This window comes from Oncorhynchus kisutch, linkage group LG20 (assembly GCF_002021735.2).
Source record: "Oncorhynchus kisutch isolate 150728-3 linkage group LG20, Okis_V2, whole genome shotgun sequence".
NCBI classification, from domain to species: domain Eukaryota; kingdom Metazoa; phylum Chordata; class Actinopteri; order Salmoniformes; family Salmonidae; genus Oncorhynchus; species Oncorhynchus kisutch.
In genome coordinates, this window is record NC_034193.2 from 42,876,929 (window position 1) to 42,901,748 (window position 24,820).

Genomic DNA, 24,820 nt, shown 5'->3' on the forward strand with positions numbered 1-24,820 from the left:
AAAAATGTCACAGTTCCGGTCTACTTAAGGAGTAGGTTAGTTGACAACGAAAACGATGCGTGCGCTTCAATGGGGGCAGAAGTTAGTGTGTTGTTGTGATTCTGGTTGGCCAGATAGCAACAATGAGAAGAGGCTGCCATCTGGGGCATCGTAGGTGGCTCATTTCAGCTAGTTTAATCTTCTTCTTGATACAATGTCTTGTGTTGAGGTGTTTTGACTGATGCAATGTCTATGCTAATGTGACTAAAAATGTACTAGCTAACTAATGAACAATGTAACTATGTATTTGAGAGACAAGTGCTCATTGTGCAAATCTATTTATGTTTTCAATAAACATTGGAGACAAAATATAGTTTACATGTTGTCAACAATCTAAGCCAACCCTGTCTGTTTTGCCCAATAGTCCGCCACAGTGGAAGGGTCATTAATACCCATAAAACCTAGCGGTAAAATATGGAAATGGTTTCATACATTTTTCCCCATCATGAATTTTGCAAACACTTTAAAACAGTGTGTGTGTTTGGTGTACGCGTACCTTGCTGTGACGTTTTGATAACCGTTTAACTCAAAGTGAGGTTTATCAATATATTTGCGTCAATATACTCTCACAAATTCAAAATGCTAATTCACAACAGAGAAGACCTCAGCAAGCGCAATCAGAGAGACCTGTGCCCAATCCATGATGAATACATGTGCTGTATTTAAATTAATTTAATAAAGTGTTGCACTTCTTCCATCCTCTTTCTGTCTTAGTTAGCCACTGACTATACTTTATCTAGCTAGTTAGCAGAGCAGTAGATCAGAACATATTCTTGTATTATTTGACCTAGATAATTATTTGTACAGTATCTCGACTTGGATGTCTATTTCAGACCTTATGGCATTTTTCAAGGATAATCATAGATCATTAAAAGGGGAGAAAACCACTATAAACCTGGCCATGTGGAGAAGTACAGCCACCCAGAGTGAGGAACAACTTACCGGTTTGGTCAGGTCCATGAGGGATACAGTTTTATCCTGTGTCGGTGAGTTAAGTTTGAGCATCTTAGCAATACAATATGTTTTATACTGCTGTCAACATTCCACACGGAAAGAGTTACTTAATCAATTATATAGTGCATTTGGAAAGTATTCAGACCCCTTTTCCCACATTTTGTTACATTACAGCCTTATTCTAAAAATGATTAAATTTATGTTTTTCCTCATCAATCAACACACAATACCCCATAATGACAAAGTGAAAACAGGTTTCTAGTATTTTGTGCAATTTAAAAAAAATCATAAACAGAAATACCTTATTTACATAAGTATTCAGACCCTTTGCTAAGAGACTCAAAATGTATCTCAGGTGCATCCTGTTTCCATTGATCATCCTTGAAATGTTTCTACAAATTGATTGGAGTCCACCTGTGGTAAATTCAATTAATTGGAAAGGTACACACCTGCACCTGTAAGGTCCCACAGTGCATGTCAGAGCAAAAACCAAGCCATGAGGTTTGTCAGTAGAGCTACAAGACAGGATTGTGTCAAGGCACAGATCTGGGGAAGGGTACCAACAAATTGCTGCAGCATTGAAGGTCCCCGAGAACACAGTGGCCTCCATCATTCGTAAATGGAAGAAGTGTGGAACCACCAAGACTCTTCCTAGAGCTGGCTGCCCAGCCAAACTGAGCAATCGGGAGAGAAGGGCTGACCAAGAACCTGACGGTCACTCTGACAGAGCTCTAGAGTTCCTCTGTGGAGATGGGAGAACCTTCCAGGACAACCATCTCTGCAGCACTCCACCAATCACGCCTTTATAGTAGAGTGGCTAGACTGAAGCCACTCCTCAGGTAAATGCACATGACAGCTCGCTTGGAGTTTGCCAAAAGGCACTTAAAGACTCTCAGACCATGATAAACAAGATTCTCTGGTCTGATGAAACCAAGATTGAACTCTTTGGCCTAAATGCCAAGTGCATGGTGTTGGCAGCATCATGCTGTGGGGATGTTTTTCAGAGGCAGGGACTGGGAGACTAGTCAGGAACGAGGGAAAGATGAACGGAACAAAATACATAGAGATCCTTCATGAAAACCTGCTTCAGAGCGCTCAGGACCTCAGACTGGGTCGACGGTTCACCTTCTAACAGGACAACGACCCTAAACACACGGCCAAGACAGCGCAGGAGTGGCTTTTGGACAAGTCTCAATGGTCTTGAGTGGCCTAGCCAGAGCCCAGACTTGAATCCGATCAAACAGCTCTGGAGAGACCTGAAAATAGCTGTGCAGCGACTCTCACAAGCCAACCTGACAGAGCTTGAGAGGATTTGCAGAGAAGAATGGGAGAAACTCCCCAAATACAAGCCAAGCTTGTAGTATCAAATCCAAGAAGGCTCGAGACAGTAATCGCTGCCAAAGGTATTTCAACAAAGTACTGAGTAAAGGGTCTGAATACTTATGTAAATGTAATATACGTTTTTTTATATATACTTGCAGAAATTTCCAAAAACCCGTTTTTGATTTGTCATTATGGGGTATTGTGTGTAAATCAAATCAAATCAAATCAAATGTATTTATATAGCCCTTCGTACATCAGCTGATATCTCAAAGTGCTGTACAGAAACCCAGCCTAAAACCCCAAACAGCAAGCAATGCAGGTGTAGAAGCACGGTGGCTAGGAAAAACTCCCTAGAAAGGCCAAAACCTAGGAAGAAACCTAGAGAGGAACCAGGCTATGTGGGGTGGCCAGTCCTCTTCTGGCTGTGCCGGGTAGAGATTATAACAGAACATGGCCAAGATGTTCAAATGTTCATAAATGACCAGCATGGTCGTATAATAATAAGGCAGAACAGTTGAAACTGGAGCAGCAGCACGGTCAGATGGACTGGGGACAGCAAGGAGTCATCTTGTCAGGTAGTCCTGGGGCATGGTCCTAGGGCTCAGGTCCTCAGAGAGAGAGAAAAAAAGAGAGAAGGAGAGAATTAGAGAACGCACACTTAGATTCACACAGGACACCGAATAGGACAGGAGAAGTACTCCAGATATAACAAACTGACCCTAGCCCCCCGACACATAAACTACTGCAGCATAAATACTGGAGGCTGAGACAGGAGGGGTCAGGAGACACTGTGGACCCATCCGAGGACACCCCCGGACAGGGCCAAACAGGAAGGATATAACCCCACCCACTTTGCCAAAGCACAGCCCCCACACCACTAGAGGGATATCTTCAACCACCAACTTACCATCCTGAGACAGGGCCGAGTATAGCCCGAGTGTAGACTGATGAGAGGAAAAAAAGACTTAATCAATTTTAGAATAAGGCTGTAACGTAACAAAATGTGGGAAAAAAATCAAGGGGTCTGAATATTTTCCGAATGCACTGTATAATCATTAATCAGATTGCCCCAGATACCAGACTTAGGTGAGTGATAATTCAGTTCTAGAATGTTGTCATTGATGAGACTGAATCTAAAAATCTATTGACATCCAGAATTGACTTTATTTAGATGACCTGCGTGTGTCATAGATTCAGAACAAGAGACACATCTTCAACGGCACCGTATTTATTCATTGGGAGTGGTACATGCATTCACATGGTCGTGATTCTGTCCACAAAAATGAAACGCTAATTATCTGTTAATGACACTATCATACAGAACCACAATTGTCTGTCTCAAGCTTCACATCTCACCAGGGCCATGATGACCTGGATGAGACTGCAGGATCGAGGCAAAGGTAAGAATATCATTCATAAATTAGCTAAAGTTGTTTAAATTGACAATTCTGTGAATTGTCTTGGGCAAGTTTTTAATTGAAAATGCCTGTTATCTAGATAGGTAGCTCATGGTTAGTTAGTTAGTTAGCAACATTAGCCTGGCTAGATGGCTAATAGCAGTCTATTTGCATAGCCATTTAAATGCATGAGGAATTCATAAAAACAAGTTTCTTTCTTTTGCTTTTATAAACCAACAGTCTAGCTTGGTAGCAAACTTGGGGAAGCTATGGCTAGGCGTTCTAATAATGTTTGTTTGATAACATTTGATAATGTTTGTTTGTGTCTGTGGGTGAGGGGTGTGTAGCCTACTTCAAGTACTACTTGATTTGTAGCTACCCTAGCTAGCTGGATTATTTTAGTCTGGATTTTTGAGGTTTCAGAGATGAACTGATTCATCCTCTCGAGTCAAGATTGTGTTTACTGCGGGAAAACACTGTTTGCTGTATGGGCAAGGTTATGTAATCTTTATTTATGAATGGATGGTGGGAAAACGATTGTAACCATTTCCGTGTTTGACCACTAGGTTTTATGGGTATTATGACTCATACTGTGGTAGACCAATGCATTATGGTGCGTTCAAGACAACTAGGAACTAGGTGAAATCATGACGTCAGTGAACTTCAGGTCAGAAAGTCGGAGCTCTAGAAAGAGGCCAGAGTTCTCGAGTTGGAATTCCGAAGTTGAATGACTGTTCAAAATTATTTTTCCCAGTCATTGCTAGTTTTTTTTCCCGCAAGTTCCCAGTTGTCTTGAACACACTGAAGTTGGAACTCTGATATTTCTGAGTGCCCAGTTGTTTTGAACGTGGCATTAGCAGTTGGGTCTGTATATAAAACCCTGGATTGCTGTTGCTATGTATTGGACAATGAGAGAGGCTTTGAAAGCACCGGTTAGCCATATTGGCACTCCTCAGAAGAAGCAGTCCTTCATAGGAATTAATTGAATTCTACAGTATTTTAATTAAATAGTTCAAGGACAAAAAATATAATTTAAAAGTATGCATTAAGGTGTCTGTAATAGAATAAACATGGCAAAACAAATGTAGACATGAATAAATGAATTTCTATAGCTTCCAAAATATTTTTTACAATGATGGTGGAGTGACAAGATGGTCGCGTCTGCTCAGCTAGTTAATTGACTATACAGCATATGAAACAGGGGGGAAAAGGGAGCGAGTGAGATGTTTTGCTTGCTCTTCCATCTCTAGTGACGCTACGGGATGTGTTCGAGAGCATCCCGTCTGCGCAAGTGCTGCGCAAGAGTTGTCTGACATCATAAACGATCTCTGTTTGCATTGTGCAGTGTTATAAGTTGTAGGTTTAAGGCAGCCCCACATCCCTTTCACTTCTTGTAAGAAAACTGCATATTGCACTACACTCAGGTGAGTATGTCCGAAACCAAGCCACCACTTTGCATTTAGGAAAGTGACATCTGCTGTGCTTATAGTTCCAGAAGTAAGATTGCAACTTTTAAGGCTTTGGGGCCAATAAGGGGGACTCTGAAATTAAATTGACATGTCAGTGAAGATCTTTGTCTGAATGAAAATTATTCGAACAGAATTTAAAAAAGATATATAAATCAGTAAATTAACATTACTTTTTGTATTATAATTATTTTTGTTTGACTTGAAATGTTTTTCCCCCAAACTTGAAATGTCTCTCAGAACTTTTACGTTGCTCAGATTGTCTGGGTAAAAAAAAACAAGATTACTAATACTTTTTTCAAAGCTGTAACTCAATGTGACTGATTTTCACATTCTTTGCTTAGCTTGTAAACATTGCAACATGAGCAAAGGAGCAAATTCCACTTTTCTGGTGGTGCTGTCGGGTTTGAATGTCCTAAACAATCAATAAATCAAAGTCAAAGAAAAGAGGAACATTGTTACTTTTGCTAGTTATTTTGGCAAACATTCCTCTGTAGCCTATTGCATATCCATATTAATAATTTCATTTGGATATTTGATTGGATACAGTAACTCCAAAAGGTTTGAGAACCACTGTTATACACAACCATTGCTGTGGACCAAATGTTATTACAATGGATCCTCTTTGCACACAAAATGACTTTACAACATACTATTTTTGTATCAAAAAATGCATTTTTGCAAGTCTCTAAAATAGTCTTAGTTGATTAGCACATCATATGTGCCATTTGAGGATGCAAACAGGCTTTTGATGCAACAGGTACAATAGGATGCAAACAGCTGTGGTTCAGAGTAACCTAGCCCTTGATCATGACTCTCAGTTCCATATGTTACACATAAATCATTGGACGAAGGCGTCTTCTGTGGGTGGGGGGGATTAAGATCCCAGACGCTCGGTCTGAAACTTAACATGCATCGCATTCGGTACGGTTTTGGAAGCATAAGGACATTATCTTTCATATCAGTGAGAAATAATTTTCAAAAAACAAAAGGTTAAATTGATACACACCTTGATAGCGTTAGTTTTCCCACATGGCCATATCTCAATGTTACAGCGCTTGTTTACGTAAAACAGACTGAAGACAAGGCGACCACCTAATTTATCTATCTAGCATGCTCCGAACACCCAGTAGTGGAAAAAGTACTCAATTCTTGTACTTAAAAGTTGAGTAAAAATTACTCAAGAAAAAGTGAAAAATACTACTTGAGTAAAAGTATTTGGTTTTTAATAAATATACTTAAGTATCAAAAGTATAAATCATTGCATATTCCTTATATTAAGCAAAACGCACAATTTTTTATTTTATTTACTGATAGCCAGGGGCACACTACAACACTCAAATTGTATTTGTCACAAGCGCCGAATACAACAGGTGTAGAACTTAGTGAAATGCTTACTTACAAGCCCTAACCAACAATGCAGTTTAATATATATATTTTATACCTAAAAGAATAAGAAATAAAGGTAAATAATTAAAGAGCAGCAGTAAAATACAGGGGGTACCGGTACAGAATCAATGTGCGGCCCAGTGATGTACTGGGCCGTATACACTACCCTTTGTAGTGCCTTGCGGTCGGAGACCGAGCAGTTGCCACACCAGGCAGTGATGCAATGAGTCAGGATGCTCTCGAAGGTGCAGCTGTAGAACATTTTGAGGATCTAAGGACCCATGACAAATCTTTTCAGTCTCCTGAGGGGGAATAGGTTTTGTCGTGCCCTCTTCACGACTGTCTTGGTGTGCTTGGACCATGTTAGTTTGTTGGTGACGTGGACACCAAGGAAGCTCTCAACCTGGTCCACTACTGCCCCGTCGATGAGAATGGGGGCATGCTCGGTCCTCCTTTTTCTGTAGTCCACAATCATCTCCTTTGTTTTGATCACCTTGAGGGAGAGGTTGTTGTCCTGGCACCACACAGCCAGGTCTCTGACCTCCTCCCTATAGGTTGTCTCGTTGTTGTCGGTGATCAGGTTGTGTCATCGGCAAACTTAATGATGGTGTTGCCGTCGTGCCTGGCCGTGCAGTCATGAGTGAACAGGAGGGGACTGAGCACACACCCCTGAGGGGCCCCCGTGTTGAGGATCAGTGTGACGGATGTGTTGTTACCTACCCTTACCACCTGGGGGGCGGCCCGTCAGGAATTCCACGATCCAGTTGCAGAGGGAGGTGTTTAGTCCCAGGGTCCTTAGCTTAGTGATTAGCTTTGAGGGCACTATGGTGTTGAACGCTGAGCTGTAGTCAATGAATAGCATTCTAACATGGGTGTTCCTTTTGCCCAGGTGGGAAAGGGTAGTGTGGAGTGCAATAGTGATGCAAATTGGAGTGGGTCTATGAATGAAACATACATTTCCTTCTGTGCAAAAATAAATAATCATACAATAATTTAAACAAACTGGTACATATACATCATGTGAACAAAAAACTATACAGACCAGATAATGGTGTTTATGTGAGCCATGACCAGTCTTTCAAAGCACTTCATGGCTACAGACGTGAGTGCTATGGGTCGGTAGTAATTTAGGCAGGTTACCTTTGTGTTCTTGGCCACAGGGACTATGGTGGTCTGCTTGAAACATGTTGGTATTAGACTCAGACAGGGAGAGGTCGAAAATGTCAGTGAAGACATTTGCCAGTTGGTCAGTGCATGCTCGGAGTACACAAAGTAATTTAGCTCATCTGGTAGGCTCGTGTCACTGGGCAGCTCTTGGCTGTGCTTCCCTTTGTTGTCTGTAATAGTTTGCAAGCCCTGCCACATCCGACAAGCGCCGTAGACCGGTGTAGTACGATTGGATCTTAGTCCTGTATTGACTCTTTGCCTGTTTGATGGTTCCTTGGAGGGCATAGCGGGATTTCTTATAAGCTTCCGGGTTAGAGTTCCGCTCCTTGAAAGGGGCAGCTCTACCCTTTAGCTCAGTGCGGATGTTGCCTGTAAACCATGGCTTCATTTACAGAGATCATTTACAAACAAAGCATTTGTGTTTAGTGAGTCTGTCAGATCAGAGACACTCGGGATGACCAGGGATGTTCTCTTGATAAGTGCGAAAATTTGACCATTTTCCTGTCCTGCTAAGCATTCAAAATGAAAATGTATGGAGTAAAAAGTACATTATTTTATTTAGGAATGTAGTAAAGTACAAGTTGTCAAAAATATAAATAGTAAAGTACAGAAGAAAACTACTTAAGTAGTACTTTAAAGTATTTTTTACTTAAGTACTTTACACCACTGCGAACGCCTGTGTGTAAGCATAACTTGGAACGTGTAGTTTTGTTGGATGAAGGCACCCCATAGCTGTATTGATCTATGCAAAACTGCTACAGTAAGTCTTTTTTTTATTTGAATGATTCTTTCTCGCTGATGAAAGATCAGGGTCATATGTTTCGAAATCCGAATCGCAAGCTATGATTATTGACATTTCTAAACATTAAATCACAGCGTCGGGATTGTAGTTCACGAGGCAGTCATGGGTGACGCTAATGGCTGAGAACTGTGGGGAGAAGGCAGAATGCTGAGAGCTAAAAGTATCTTAACCTTTAACATACACGTATTAGTCGGAATTTGGAAACTGACATTTCCGACTTGCCAACTGGTTGTATTTATACAGGTCATATATTTGTTTAAACAACATTTTACACACATATAAAAGCTTACAACAAAAATATTACATTTAAGTTTGTTAAAAAGTACATGTTAAAACCAATAGAAACAACCATGAATAAAAGTACTTTTTCTTGTAAAACATCCAATCTTTAAAAGCCATTTAAAATGTGAACAAATTATTTAACAAAAATAAAACATTTAAGACATGAAAACATGTAAAAAAGTCACTTTGTTAAAAAGCTGTCTTCGCTCTTTTGTACAGAAACGGGGTGAGTCCTTATCAAGCTCGCCTCCTCCTGCTCTTCCGACTCAATCACCGTCCTGTCCTTCGGGGCCCAGAAGAGACCCCTCCCCCCAGGCCGTGGCCACCCACCCTGGGGTGTTTTGGGTGACGCTTCGCCGGGGGTCGATGCCTCCTTTCTTCTTTACCACCCGAGGGCTTCCGTGGCTACCATGGCCACTTCCTGGGGGGTGGTCTCTACTCGTTTCGCTACCAGCAGGTTGCGGGAGGGCCACAGTGCATCCTTCAGACACGTGTCGTTATACAGGTTTTTTTTTTTCTTTTGGAAAAGTTTTATTGGCACAATTCCTTTAAAATCAGCTCATACATTTTTTACATCATTTACACACAAAAACGGCAACAAGGCATAAAACACAGCATTTGAAAGTTACATTTGAATTTGTTAAAAAGTACATGTTGTTAAAACCAATTAGTTAAAACAACCATGAGTAAAAGTACTTTCCTTGTAAAAATATCAAATCTGTAGAAGCCATTTAAAATGTGTACTAATGATCTAAAAAGGTAAAACATTTTTAAGACATGAAAAACATGTTAAAAAGCCACTTTGTTAAAAAGCTGTCTTCAGTCCTTTGTACAGGAGCGGGGTGAGTCTTTATCAAGCTCACCTCATCCTGCTCTTCTGAATAGACCATCGACCCATCCTTCGGGGCCCAGAGGAGATACCTCCCCTAGGCGCATCGCCCTAGGCGCCGCAGCGCTGTCAGGCCGTGGCCGCCGGGACCTAGGGTGTTGTGGGGGACCCTTCGCCTGGGGTCGAGGCCCCCTTCCTTTCGTACCACCCCAGGGCTTCCGTGGCTACCATGGCCACTGCCTGGGGGGTGGTCTCTACGTTTTTCGCTACCAGCAGGTTGCGGGAGGACCACAGTGCTTCCTTCAGGCACGTGAGGGTGGGCCAGAGCTTGGTGAAGGTCTTCGATGAAATGGGCCTTCGGCCCACCCCATATAGCACGAGCTGAGGTGTTAGGTCCTCCCCTGCTGGCAGACACGAGGTAATCAGGGGGCCTGCTTCCTTCCACAGGTCCCTGGCGGCTCTGCACTCCCAGAGCATGTGCCTCACCGATTCTTCTTGGCCGCAGCCTGTTCGGGGGCACGCGGATGTCCTCGCCATGCCCCGTGAGTGCATAACGGCCCTGACCGGGAGGATCTCGTGGGCGACCATCCAGGACAGGTCCCGATGCCGATTCAGTAGAGCAGGATGGGCCACGTTGCGCCAAACCGTTGTGGGCTCACCTATAGCGAGCCCGCGCACTGGACATACTGGTTCCCGCTCCTGCACAAGAGAGAGAAGAGAGCGGTGTTTTGTTAAGACCGTGACTGTTTCTTTTTCCAGTTTAAAATGTCTTAAAAACTTCTGGAGCTGGACGTAGGGCGGGGGTAGCAGGTGCCGCATTCAAACAGTTTGCAAGTCGGACATTTCGTAGTTTCCACTAACACTTGAATGCACCATTAGACTTTTCCATGTTCTTATTGCCACTGGTTATCCATTATGCAAATGCTTAACATTTCATATTTTAACATTTGCAGGGCTCTACAGTGCGACCATTTTACTCGCATATTCAACAAAATGTGTGCGAACTGCAAAAGTCAAATATGAGCACATGTACGAGTTGCGGTTTATACCTGTTGTTTGTTTTATATCAATGCATGTCCCGCCTACTTCCGGGTTCAAGTCCTGTACTGTTTTTGAATGGGCTTTCGGCCTATATAATCAAATTCTTGAAAATGGGGTCATTTAACAAATGTTAAATAATATTTGTATTCATGGATTCATTTACCTTTAACCAATGCCTTTTATGAAGGTTTTTGAAAATGAAAGAAAAAAAAACACAATCAGGTAGAAGAAAATATAATATAGGAATAATTGTACATATCTTAAAGGACAATGTTTTCATGAATTTGTTAATAAGTAAAGATGTATTTATTTGTTATAACTAAACCAAAAGACCACAGCCTGTCGTTTCAAATGGGAACAATTGAGCCATTGTGGGCAGAAAAGTTAAGTATTGGCGCCTTCTAGCACATATTTGCATATTTCCGTAAGGGAACACCTACTCTGAAGTGCGCGTGTGCACTAACACAATTCGCCTTTGCACTCCTAAAAAACGCAAAAAAATTATATTTACTTTGGCAAAGGGTAAAGTCTACAAAACGTAGTCCACTCTGTTAGTAACTGATTTTAGTTTTGTGAACCGAACTATATTGAGTTCAAATGTTTAATCGATGAGAAAGTTTGCATAATGTCGGTAGAAATCCATCTCGTAGTGAATGGAAACGCAAAGCGGATGCTTCATATTGATACATCCGGTAAGATATCGGTCTCATTGTTCTGTGTGATTTAAGCTTGAACTCCATTAAAAATCATTACGGGCCTTGAACAAGGAAGTAAGCAGGACTTGCCGTATTCAACGCGCAGCTCAACGAGCCAATCGTAGCCGAGTTCAAGCTTGTTTAGCTGAACGCGCCAATCATAACCTAGTTACAGTCTGGAACCGCGAGCCTTTGAGACGAGTACCTTGAGTGCGCCCGTTTTGGCTCGCTACTGTAAAGGAGAATGAAGAGCATCCAATTGAATTTTAGGCGACAATGTCAACAGGATCCAGGGGAGGCCGAGTCCGAGTCTGTCAGTGATCTTGTCGGTATTGATTTTGCTGAGCCACCAGCAACACAAGATGAAGTTTCGGCCAGCAGCAGCCTTAACACTGGCGTTGCCCCCGCTTCGCCAACCACTGCCGGTGGGAAACAATACAAATACAACGCACAGTGGGAGAAAGCTTTCCCGTGGTTGCATTTTGAAGGAAATGTTATGTTTTGCAAATATTGCAAGGCCGAACCACAACTTGCAGGCAAGCTTTCTTCGTTTGTGGTGGGGAATCCTCACTTGAAGAAGGACACTGTTAAAAAGCACAACGCGTCGAAAAAGCACATTGAGTGCAGAGATATCCACATCATCAAGAGTACCAACGAATACCCGGTGACAGTTCAATCGGCTCTGAGGAGGCAGGTGAGGATTTCGGAAGATAAGAGAAGACAATTAAAAAATATATATATAGCATGCTTGATTAGAAAATGTCGACCAATGATGGCGTTCTGGGACCGGTGTGGTGACATATGCCCAAGACAACTTGGAACTCGAAAAAAAAAAAAGTCAACTCATGACATCAGTTATCCTTAGGTTGTAAAGTCAGAGCTCTAGAAAGATGTCCGTGTTTCCGAATTCGGAGTTGGAATTACAGTTCAAAAGAATTCCCAGTCGGGGCTCGTTTTCCCCCAGTTGTCTTAATCGTGGCTATAGCTAGGTCTTGTTCCCAGACGTTACATGCACCAACCAATGGTTGCGTATGTAAAAATGTTGCTTCCTGGGCTCGAACCAGGGACCCTCTGCACACATAGACAATAGCCATCCCCGAAACATCGTTACCCATCACACCACGAAAGCCGCGGCCCTTGCAGAGCAAGGGGAACAACTAAACGTACAGCGTCATCGACTGACAAATTGCAATAAGATATGTGGTTCGCTGATACATAAAATACGTATCCAGCCCTTGTAAGATATTGCATGCGTAAAGCAACGCCTGGGCAGATGGAACGCGCCCATGTAGCTCGCCAGCTTGTCCTAAAAACCGGAAAGGAGTTTTTTACGCGTGCCGCGCCAACCACTTGTGAAGTCGGACGTTACGGGTTTCCTAGTTCCGACTCTTACACGTGAACGCGGCATTAGGCGAACGAGCCATTACAGAATTAGTGCCTATAAAAACGCTCCGTTACTATTGATTGCACGGGGTTGTCACTAGTTAACACAGTCACAAAGTCATAAACGCATTTTATTCCTACAATGTTTTTTCTAATCTGATTTTAAACCTAACCTTAACCCAACCCACACTGCTAATCGTATGCCTAACCTCAAATTAATACCAAAAAACGACTTAGTTTATAGCCAATTTTGACTTTGGCTGTGCGATCAAGTGGGTGGGTGAAAAGTGATTGCATTCGTTTTGGAACAGGGCTGCCTCCCGGGCGTGAGTCAGGTGACCCGCTCTGGTCAACGGCGAGACCGGCTCAAAATGTACGTGTGGCCATGACAGCTGCCAACTCTCACGCATTTGACCGTGAGACCACGCATTTGACACTCTTCTCTCACGGCAAACCTCGATGTCACCCATTGAAAAGTACTGCATTCATTTGTCTAATTAGTCCATTGTATAGTCCGCGCGTTAACTGTTCAACTGTGCTCCAAAACGTCTTGAAATCAGAGCATCTGCGAGCGGAACCTCATCATTGTCTTGTCTTACCACAGCACTGTGAACCATATCTAGCGTTTCAAATTATGTTAGGGATCAAGGGGATTGGATGCATGTTTTAAAGAAACGCCCCTCGAGATTAGAGTGGCGATAAATGGAGAGAGAGAGAGAGAACATAGTCTGCTGAGTTTATAAAACTGTAAAAAGACCTGCTTGGCAGTGCTGTTTTATGTACAATGTTGTCCACAAATTAGTTGCTCCTGTCCCTATTGTTGCAGAATGCAGCCTTTTGACAGCATGTACTAAAATCGATTTAAAACCACACTGTTTGTAACTATGAAAATTATTTTGTCAAACATTGTGAACCAAAAACTGTCAATTTGATTCTACAGGGATGACAATGAATATAACAATAATTTGGTTAGAGTGTCTGGAGATTTGATATTTTTACTTTATTTAGTCTGATCAGTAGAACAATTCTCATTCTTAACAATGGGCTACAATATAGAGTAATTACTGTGCTTTTCAGAAAGAACACTACTATTATTCCCCACAGTTATTTTAGTATTCCACTTCCCAGTTTTACCCGTGTAATCACATATTTGAAATAGGATATGTCTACTTGTCTTTGAAAATTAATTATATTAGGCTATACATTATTGCTGCCATTCATGGACAGTTTTGAATAAGTCAAACAAATAAGCATTTTATATTAAATGCTCCAGCAATCAAATGTTATTTGGGATTTTAGTATTGTGCACATGCTAGGCAGAGGTGACAAGGGGACTCACTACTCCTAAGCACATCATATTTTGTCTAGTTGGCTTAAACATCCTGGATATTGATATTCATTCGATTTTTAGGGGAGATTGGGTGATTTTTGAGAAGTGATTGTTCTAACAAGAACATTTTCAAACAACCAGCACATGGGAAACATGCATCAGGGGTGGCCAACCCTTCTGGAGAGAAAGCAGGATTTTCTTTAAAGAGCGAGTTCACCTTAATTACAAAATACTAAAGCATTCTCAGGACAATGAGACTGCAATCTATGATTTGGTTAACCACTGCCATCAACCATTAATATTACAATTTCCTGTGCAGAGCCTTGGTTCACTGTTTCTAGCGTTTGCCTGTCTCCCGATCTCATTTAATTACTGTCTGAATAAAGTGTCAAACCACCCCAAAAATAGGGACACTTTTTTTTTATTAGCATTCTTTAAATGTTATCCCCCCAAAATCTCAGTGACAAAATCGTTGCATTTTGAGTTCATTTTCATTTAATGTCCAAAGCATCCTGAATACACGTGACCTGTAAGAAAGAAAAAAAAACCTGGTAATAGGCCAAAACCATGTCAAAATACATAGAATTGCAGGAAATTAGATTTAAAACAGTATAATTTTCATGGGGGAAGACCCCCAGTCCCCAATCTAGGGGTTGTGCCAGGTGGCAATGAAATTCAAATAGCAAATCTCACTCTAAACTTTCTTCAAAAGTTGGCTGCCCTGTAATGAGTAGGATTCTGTGTTTTCACCTGCAAAAGTGATTGCTTTGATAAAAATGCTTCATCTGCCTTTTATGGAAAAGCGATGTATATTTCTGAACGATAGACCATGCAGCCTTGTTGACAACATGACCGGAGCAGCTCGGATTACAGTTCGATTTAAGAAGAGCACTCCTCCTTCACTACTTTTCCCTGTTCACCTCACAGGCCATAGACCGGTGCACCTCGGTTCAGCTTAATCCTTTATCGAACACTGCCATTGCAAAGAGTGCTCTGTAAGCCACGCCCCAGTGGGCAGAGCTAGGCATGTTGCTTGTGAACTGTGACACATTTTATTACTGAGATAGGCCTCTTATTTTAATGGTTCTGTGTAGTTCATCTAATATATTTCAGACCATGTGTTTTGCAGTTAATTTTGTCTATGACTTAATAAGTCAAATATCTTTGAGTAGCAAACAGGGAAACAAGTTCCAGACACTTCTTAATAGAAACTGTTCTGCCTAAGGGGGGCGCTGTTTACCTGAATTCTTTGGATTATCTAGTGACCACCATTCCTCCTAAGTGAACGACTTACATTAGTGAGTGCAAACATTTTTATACAGGTTTCCCATGAGAATCAGACCCACAACCCTGCCGTTGCAAGTGCCATGCTCTACCAAGTGAGCCACACGGGACTGCACAGATGCTAGACCGTGGAATCACAGTTGACTTGTAGTATTTTTGATACTTTAAGTATTTATTTTATTGAGTTGTGTTGAACACAGGGTGTACATGTGTCCACTGTCCAAAGTCTCTCCCTCACTGCCTCATCAGCTGGGAGCTAATGCATCTTCAACTACCAGCACCTAAGGAATTAGTCCCCTTGGTTAACCCCAACAAAGGCTAAATACTAGGCCTACATGGCAACAAAAACACTTCCAATTGTTACATGACTGTTCATAATCTGTAGAATATAAAGATCCACTGGGCTGAATTGTGTCATTCAATTATTGGCAATTTATTAATTATAAACATTGATCCATCCATCACACAAAGGTTATGATAGGCAAGGTTCAAATGATTCTGCATTGCTTTTCAATGGAATTGACCTCAACCCTATTAGTAATAATTTGCTGCACCAGTGACTCCTGAGGTGGGCCGGGGGCAAGTGCACGCTAACCAAGGTCGCCAGGTGCACAGTGTTTCCTCCGACACATTGGTGTGGCTGGCTTCCGGGTTGGATGCGTGCTGTGTTAGAAGCAGTGCGGCTTGGTTGGGTTGTGTTTTGGAGGATGCATGGCTTTCGACCTTCGTCTCTCCCGAGCCTGTACGGGAGTTGTAGCGATGAGACAAGATAGTAATTACTAACAATTGGATACAATGAAAAAGGGGGTCAAATGTATTTTTAAAATTAAAATAAATAAGGATAGAGCAACAGTTTGTTTTCTGTCCAGTATTAAATCACGGTCATATGTGACCAGCAGGCTTAGACCATATCCATAGCTAGGCTATAGTGGATAGCCAGATTTAAAACACTTCAAGACCCTATGGGTCAGATGGCTTTTCATAAAGATGTCATGGTAAGTAAAGAAACCCATGTTTCTGTGTGTGTGTGTGTGGGGGGGGGGGGGGGGGGGGTGCAGATAGAGGGGGGGCCAGGCACGTCCAGGTGTAGGCCAGGGTGCCCTCAGCCGTTGTCCTGGGAGATGGAGAAATAGAAAAGAGGGGTTAGTGATGGCTTTTTCAACATACTTATTAGGTCATAGATAAAATTGACAGCAATGTACTTGACTCAGATATATTAGCATAACTACACAGAACAACCACATACCCATTGTGAAATGAGATTCTATCTCCGTATGATATCCCCTTACTATAAAATGTGTCCAAGTGCACGAACAACATGCCTAGCTCCACCCTCTGGGGTGTGGCTTACAGAGTGTTCTTTGCAATCTGCACTCGTAACTTGTACCAGGGTCTCGAGTTATATCACCACACAGACTGGGATCAGAAATCGGCTCTAGCATTTCTAACACACCAGCCCCCATTGAGGCTCCCACAACGGCCAATTTTTTTCCCCCCTCTACACCGGCGTTCTTTGTTTGTGGTGAATCTTAACCTGAAGACGGACACTGTTGCGAAGCACATTGAGTGCAGGGATTCATTCATACCAGAACTCAGGATATTTTGTAGGGTACAAATAAACTACAAACTGTTAACTATCATCAGTGGATAGCCAGATTTAAAGCACTGGAACTAACCCCTTTCTCCATTTTTAACAGAACAACTTTCCGGCGTCACATTTTACCTCGCCTCTCAAGATGACGACTCCTCAGTATGACCTGTCAAACACGCTCCCTCCCCACACACTGACCCGGCTGGCACGGGAGTGGCTGGCAGAGGACACACCAAACTTTGACCCTGCAGGGCTATGTGTGGGATCACATGAGGTCGAGGCCAGGTTGTTGTGCAAAACGCCGTGCAGCGTGCTGGCGGGCAGGCCTTTCTTCACTGCGGTCTTCACTGAGCTCAGCTGCACTGTGGAATGGGCACACAAAGAGGGAGCACAGCTGGGTAAGAGACCAACTTACGAGCCTGGTCAAAAAACATGCGGGAGGTTTTCGAGAATACACAGATGTCTCACAAACGTGATGACAATACACCTCAACTCTGATCACACTGCCAAATTCATTTGGAGAAGGTATTGGGGAAACAAGCTTTGAGTTTGGCATTCACAAAATTCCATTGGAATAGATTCCAACTGATTACAATCTAACCATTAAATACAGTTCACTCACATGATGTTTGTAATTTTAGGTAAACTCTACTTTGACCTCACCTCCACCAGGTCCGGATGCAGTGGCCCAGACTGCTGTGGTCAGAGGCCCAGCAAGGTGCGTCCTCCTCGGGGAGAGACCGGCCCTCAACTGCCTGGCCCGGGCCTCGGGGATAGCCACCCGCTGCTCCCAGCTACAGAGCATCGCCAGGGAGGCAGGCTGGCATGGCCATGTGGCTGGCACGCGTAAAACCACCCCTGGGTTCCGGCTGGTGGAGAAGTATGCCATGCTGGTGGGCGGCGTGTCCATGCACAGACAGGACCTGAGTGGGATGGTGATGCTGAAAGACAATCATATATGGGCATCAGGGAGCATCACACAGGTAGGAAGGGGTGGATGTCTCAAACTGTACATTTGACATCAACCTATACTAGGATGTGGTTGTCGATTCCTCTGTAATCCTTTTACAAATGCATGAAAATCAAGAGTGCAAGAGTACATGTAAGTCTTTCATATTCCAAGATGTACCATTTAGATCTGGCATTTTTCTAATATGAGAGCTGAAGTTTTCCCCTCTGTGCATTTTGAATAGATTCATTTTGGCATTCTGATAGAGAACTGATTTGATGTAGTACCTACCTGTGGGTCTTCCAGGCGGTGAGGGACGCGCGCTCGGTGTGTGGCTTCAGCAGTAAGATCGAGGTGGAGTGCGGCAGCCGGGAGGAGGGCAGTGAGGCGGCCACGGCAGGAGCCGACATCGTCATGCTGGACAACTTTAAGCCACAGGTGAGACTGATGAAGGACGTCCCAAAGACATCAGGGAAGTAAATGTAGAAGAGGTAGAGACGTACTGGAGGGCTTGCGATAAAGCAAAAGACATTTCCGTTGGACATTCATGTACTATCAATTAAGTAATATTCTTCTTCCTCCTGTATGTCAGTGCTGTGCATTTCGTTCAATCTCTTCTTTCCTACACGGTCTCTTCCTGCACTCGTCCCTCCCGGCCTCTATTCCTCTTCTGTCCTTTCCTCTCTCAGGAACTCCATGCGGCAGCCCAGCTTCTGAAGGAGGAGTTCCCGTCTGTGCTAATCGAGGCCAGCGGAGGGGTGACCCCAGACTCCCTGCCCCAGTATCTCTCCCCCCATGTGGACATCATCTCTCTGGGCTGCATAACCCAGGGCTGCCCCGTGGTAGACTTCTCCCTCAAGGTTCAAAAGCCTGTTGCCTTTCCAATAATTTTCGATTCACAGTAACTGTGGAAATTCAGGATTTTTGTTAATAAAGTGAAAATAAAAAGCAATGGTCAATTTCCTCACTTTTGATCCTGGAGATGATCAAGAGAATAAATCAAATCCAGGAATGTTACATGAGATTTAAAACTGACATTCAGAGATGGTGACTGTATAATTTCTATGATGCGTACAACTAATTTAGAAATCATTATTAAAACTGTGAAGTAAGACTGTTCCCTCAGTTTCTTTTGTCCCAAAGTGATCTTTATCTATTATATGGAATATACTTTAGAATCCCAAATCTTTATGATGCACTGGAAGAAAAGATTACAAATTAGTAACTAAGTCCCTATACTATTAAACCTTCATATGGATTAAAGCACACTGTACTTCTTCCACTAAAAGTGCCATCACCTGTTAAATGAATTAACCAGTTATCAGTATTCAAAACACTTAAGTTAAACATGCATAAAATGGCCATCTTTGAATTTACATTACATCCACACACATTTACATAATGCCATGCCCAAACCGCGTCTGCATGCTCCATCGTGAGCAAAATGATTTTGTCCCCCCACACCAAACGTGATCACGACAAGCAGGTTGAAATATCAAAACAAACACAGAACCAATTATTATAATTTGGGGACAGGTCGAAAAGCATTAAACATTTATGGCAATTTAGGTAGCTAGCTTGCTGTTGCTAGCTAATGTGTCCCATTTAGCTAGCTAGCTTGCTGTTGTTAATTAATATGTCTTGGGTTGTTATTTTACCTGAAATGCACAAGGTCCTCTACTCTGACAATTAATCTTGCATCGCGTTCAGCGTCACAAATAAAAATGGACTGACTAGCGGAGCGTTGAAAAATACATTTAGAAATCTAAATGATTCAATTATTGCACCCACACTGCTTGCGTGCGCCAACGAGCATCTGCGTTGCCACGGGCTAACGCTTCGAACACACCGACTGTGTCATTGCATCACTGCTGCATAACATTTTGCGCAGCTAGGCAACTATACTGATGCAGGTATCTTTTGCAGATGGCCACATGCGGTTGGACACATGGAGTAGAGAATAATGTGAACTTGAGAACTTCCTCCGTCTATGTAGAAGAAGACTGAGGAAGTGGAGAGGACTCTGGCCATGTATCAGAGAGAGAGAAGGGCAGAGAAAGAGAAGAGGTCTGGGTCAGCAGCTTCAGGCCAGCAGCCTTGGCGCTTCTGCTACATTCTTTATTTTCTGGATCCATTTATTGTGCCTATGGCAACGAGTGGCAATTTTACAGCCAGACCCTCTATTACGTCATCCACAAGTGTTGTCGCCACCGGTGCATCAAGACCCTCAACGTCCCCTACAAGTGCGACCACCACCTCCACCGGTGCAGCGAGACCCTCTACAACGTCGACATCATCTACAAGTATGACCTCCACCGGTGCAGCCATGGAGGATGATGAAATGGAGGAAGCACCTCTGGATCTAGGACCACCTGAGATTATTACGAACCTCACAGAAGTGACCACCGAGGACCTCGTTGAACAGGATGTGGCCGTGGAGACAAACGAAGAGGAACAACGTCACACCAGGCGTCGGAGGAGGCACCAGCCCCCAGATCCACTCAACACATTTCAGCAGAGGCTCCAAGCCGTCGAGAGGGATGCAGCCCAACTGATGCTCACAGGAAGGAGGATGAAGAGACCCTCTTTACCATGAGCCTGGTGCCAACACTGAAGAGGCTGCCTCAGTAAAGAAAAGCAGCAGTCAAGGTTAAAATGTATCATGCATTGCTTTTCTAAGCCAAGTTCAATGGTACATTTTTATTTATTTTTTACATCACAGGTAGTGTCATAAGTGTTGCGACAGTGAAGTAAAGTAGGTCATTTTTACAGTATAGTCATGTAGGTTAATTGGTATTTCAGATCAAAGTATTAATATGAGGCAAATGTATAACTGTTGTTTCTGGGTTAGAAAATATCCTAAAACAACAGTTTGCTGTCTAAATACAGTGCCTTGCGAAAGTATTCGGCCCCCTTGAACTTTGCGACCTTTTGCCACATTTCAGGCTTCAAACATAAAGATATAAAACATTTTTTTTTGTGAAGAATCAACAACAAGTGGGACACAATCATGAAGTGGAACGACATTTATTGGATATTTCAAAAAAAAATTACAAATCAAAAACTGAAAAATTGGGCGTGCAAAATTATTCGGGCACTTCCTGTTTGAGTTTTTGCCTATAGGACCGGAGGAGCAAGATGGAATCGTGGTCAGATTTGCCAAATGGAGGGCGGGGGAGGGCCTTGTAAGCATTCCGGAAGTTTGAATTGCAATGGTCGAGAGTCTTAGTAGCACGAGTAGGACAGTCAATATGTTGATAGAACTTCGGCATTCTAGTCCTCAAATTTCTTTGTTAAAATACCCAGCTACAATAAATGCAGCCTCAGGATATGTGATTTCCAGTTTTCATAAAGTCCAGTGAAGTTCTTTGAGGGCCGTCAAGGTTTCGGCTTGAGGTGGGATGTAAAAGGCGTGGCGATGACGGAGGAGAATTCTCTTGGGAGATAATATGGTTGCCATTTAATTGTGAGCTATTCTAGGTCGGGTGAACAAAATGTCTTGAGTTCCTGTATGTTCCCAGAATTACACCACGAGTCATTAATCATGAAACACAGCCCTCCGCCCTTCTGCTTCCCAGAGAGATATTTATTCCTGTCTGCGTGATGTACTGAGAATCAGAGATGTCGTCAGGGTCCTCATAGTCTCTGTATCCAGGAACTTGGTGTCTATTGCCAGGAACATTGTCCTGTAGTTAACCTTCCCAATGACCTTCAGAACCATGAGTTCACCTGTCATGTGTTGGTCCAGATTACATTCCAAGTATGTAATGCAGCATTTCTCCTTCACCGCTAGACCATTACACTTGACTGAGAAGTTGGAAGAGTTTCTCACTTGTGTTTGGAACCAAACAGGATACATTCTGTCTTGCCTAAATGCATAGACAGTTTGTTGTCGGATAACCACTTACTGACTTTAGTCAATTCACTGCTTAGGGTCTTTTCAATGGTCTCCTTATTCTTTTGTGAAACCAATCATCCACATACTGGAACAGAGGGCATGAACAGACTGAATCCATGTCATTTATGTAGAGCAAGATTAAGAGTTGATCCTGTTACAAAAAGAAGAATCTCACCCAGTCATAACACATGGTATCCAGTATAGCATAAAAGCCCCACAGGGAACAAAACACAATTTTAAGCAAAACAAAGACACAAAAAGCATACAAATAAAATGGAAAGACAGGATTAAAGTTGCCACTAGTATCAATACAACCGGAGGAGAAAGTTATCCGAGCCAATGTTGGGTAGCATGGTGGTTTCATTCGGTGGCCACATCAACTTTGATAAAATAATATGGTCTATAGGCTTCTTAACCTATAAGAGAAAACATATTGGGATATCAATAAGGCTACCAAAGAACTAGAAAAATGCAGAATTTCCAGAAATAGAATGGCACTACTTATTTATCTTGCTTCTAACCAGATCAGTAGAGCTGTTAATAATACTTAAGAGTCTAAGACGAATAGCACATTCATGAATGGCAAATAAAACCGTTTTTTAAAAAGACATCAAAAGGAATAAGGTTTTAAAATGTCTGTCCTATTTCTAGGAGATACTGTATAAGAACGCTCTAGATTATGTTGTTTTACACACATTGAACCCCTTTTTTTGGGGTAGGCACAAAACTACCTCCATATTTCCATTAATCTTTTAAACTGGTATCGGTTACCTTCAGAAGAGTCCTCTGACAATTGTGGGGGTCATAGTGTTCTCCGTTTTGCTCTATCTTTCCATAAAGTCGCCATACAAGCCAAACCGTCCGAACGCTACAGTCGTTTTCGTGAGAAGACCAATTTTCTGGATGTTTCATGGTTTTTCCAAAAACCGCTGTAGCTTGGCAATCTTCCACCACAGATGCAGAAGGCCACTCACAACTAGTTAATGAGAAGGGTGTGCTTAAAAGGATGCTCATAACTCTGCAATGTTAGGTTGTATTGGAGAGAATCTGTCTTAAATAATTTTCCACACACAGTCTGTGTCTGTATTTAGTTTTCATGCTAGTGAGGGCCGAGAATCCACTCTCACATAGGTATGTGGTTGCAAAGGGCATCAGTGTCTTAGCAGCACGATTTGCCAAGGCAGGATACTCTGAGCGCCGCCCTATCCAGAAGTCTGGCAGTGGCTTCTGATTTAAATTCAATTTTCACAGAACCGCTTGTTGCAATTTCGATGAGGCTCTCTTGTTCAGATATCGGTAAGTGGACTGGAGGCAGGGCATGAAAGGGACAATGAATCCAGTTGTTTGTGTCATCCGTTTTGGGAAAGTACCTGCGTAATTGCGCACCCAACTCACTCAGGTGTTTCGCTATATCACATTTGTAAGCTTTTGTTCATTTGCACACAAAAAAAATCATACAATGATGACAGGACGTGTGTCCTTGTTAATGCAGGCAGAATAGAGCTCCAACTTCTTAATCGTAACCTCAATTTTGCTCCGCACATTGAATATAGTTGCGGAGAGTCCCTGTAATCCTAGATTCAGATCATTCAGGCGAGAAAAAACATCACCCAGATAGGCCAGTCGTGTGAGAAACTCGTCATCATGCAAGCGGTCAGACAAGTGAAAATTATGATAAGTAAAGAACTTTTAAGCTCGTCTCTCAATTTAAAAAAATGTGTCAATAATTTGCCCCTTGATAACCAGCTTATTTGCCCCTTGAGAAACAGTATGTCGCTGCCCATATCATTGCATAGTGCAGAAAATACACTTTCAGGGGCCTTGCTTTAACAAAGTCAACCATTTTCACTGTAGTGTCCAAAATGTCTTTCAAGCTGTCAGGCATTCCCTTGGTAGCAAGACCCTCTCGGTGGAGGCTGCAGTGTACCCAAGTGGCGTCGGGAGCAACTGCTCCATCAGTGCAGATACCAACACATCTTGACCACCAAAGTCCAGTTGATGTCACAAAGCTGTCCAGTACTTAAAAAATATCCTCTCCTGTCGTCCTGTTTCCAGTGGTTTGCAGAAGAGGATGTCTACCTTAATTTACCCCCATAAATGTAACGGACATATACCAGGAGCTGTACCAGGCCTGTGCCACGTCTGTTGACTCATCCAGCTGTAACGCACAGAATTCGCAGGCTTGTATGCGAAGCGGTAATTGTTTCAAAACATCTCTTGCCATGTCACTGATGCGTCATGAAACTATTGTTTGATGAAGGCATTGTCTGTATAGTTTTTTGGGCCTTTATAGACGTGGGCCTTAGTAAATGGACTGTTTGAAAATGTGAATATTTTTTACATGTATTTATTTAATAGAATCACATTTTAATTTGGCGTACCCCCGACGGCATTGTCTCAGTTTGGGAATACCTGCTTGAGGGTTTTAAACCAGTGGCAAGTATGTAGGCAATTCTGCAATTAATCATTTGCAGAAATTAGGCTTTTTGTTTCCTACTTATTAGTTTATACCGCTTTTCTAAAACCCAAAGATGCTACAATAAAGCAACTATAAGGAAAACCAACACAAAAAGCAACAAATTACCTGGGATAGGGTAGAAGAGGAGGCAGTAAGAAAGAGACACAAACAAAAACCTCTAGATGGTGTGTAGATAGTTCAAAACAGAAGTGAAATGTTGCAATCACCAGAGGACATCCTCTGAACTTTGCACTCTACAACACACTGCAATAAGTTATGCAATGACAGTCCAAACACATAGGGGGTTCCCAACACTAATGTAAGATTTCTTATATTTAACCTTATTTTGACAGGGAGTCCTATTGTGACCAATGTCTCTTTTGCAAATGAGACCTGTAATTTCAAAGATACACACATCAAATACAATTATGATATATGCAAAACAGCACAAACAGCAAACATGAAGGTGTTGAAACTGATGTCACTGCATAGCCAAAGAGCGTTGTGGTTAAAAAGGTACCAACACCCTTCCTCCGACAGACA

General features: G+C 42.5%; 1 protein-coding gene across 5 annotated transcripts; it reads left to right on the plus strand.

The window, feature by feature from the left end:
• The first annotated feature begins 5,023 nt into the window (after nt 1–5,023).
• Nucleotides 5,024–19,035, plus strand: LOC109865736 (nicotinate-nucleotide pyrophosphorylase [carboxylating]). 5 transcript variants are annotated; one of them, XM_020454146.2, is made up of 6 exons: nt 5,059–5,137; nt 9,039–9,045; nt 17,079–17,370; nt 17,645–17,955; nt 18,228–18,359; nt 18,611–19,035. In XM_020454146.2, exons 3-6 carry the CDS (start codon nt 17,118–17,120, stop codon nt 18,824–18,826), a joined length of 912 nt encoding a protein of 303 aa, XP_020309735.1. In that variant the 5' UTR covers nt 5,059–5,137; nt 9,039–9,045; nt 17,079–17,117; the 3' UTR covers nt 18,827–19,035. The 5 variants fall into 5 exon arrangements, with proteins under 5 accessions (XP_020309733.1, XP_020309735.1, XP_031655061.1 ...); XM_020454144.2 differs by lacking the exon at nt 9,039–9,045 and having other exon boundaries at nt 5,024–5,137; XM_031799201.1 differs by lacking the exons at nt 5,059–5,137; nt 9,039–9,045 and adding an exon at nt 9,142–9,324.
• Nucleotides 19,036–24,820: the final 5,785 nt, after the last annotated feature.

Bases quoted from the DNA above. Each gene is read 5' to 3' on its own strand.
- LOC109865736 (XM_020454142.2), top strand. From the start codon at position 11,629: ATGAAGAGCATCCAATTGAATTTTAGGCGACAATGTCAACAGGATCCA. The intron at 17,371-17,644 runs GTAAGAGACCAA...CACCTCCACCAG, and splicing joins CAAAGAGGGAGCACAGCTGG to GTCCGGATGCAGTGGCCCAG. The intron at 18,360-18,610 runs GTGAGACTGATG...TTCCTCTCTCAG, and splicing joins TGGACAACTTTAAGCCACAG to GAACTCCATGCGGCAGCCCA.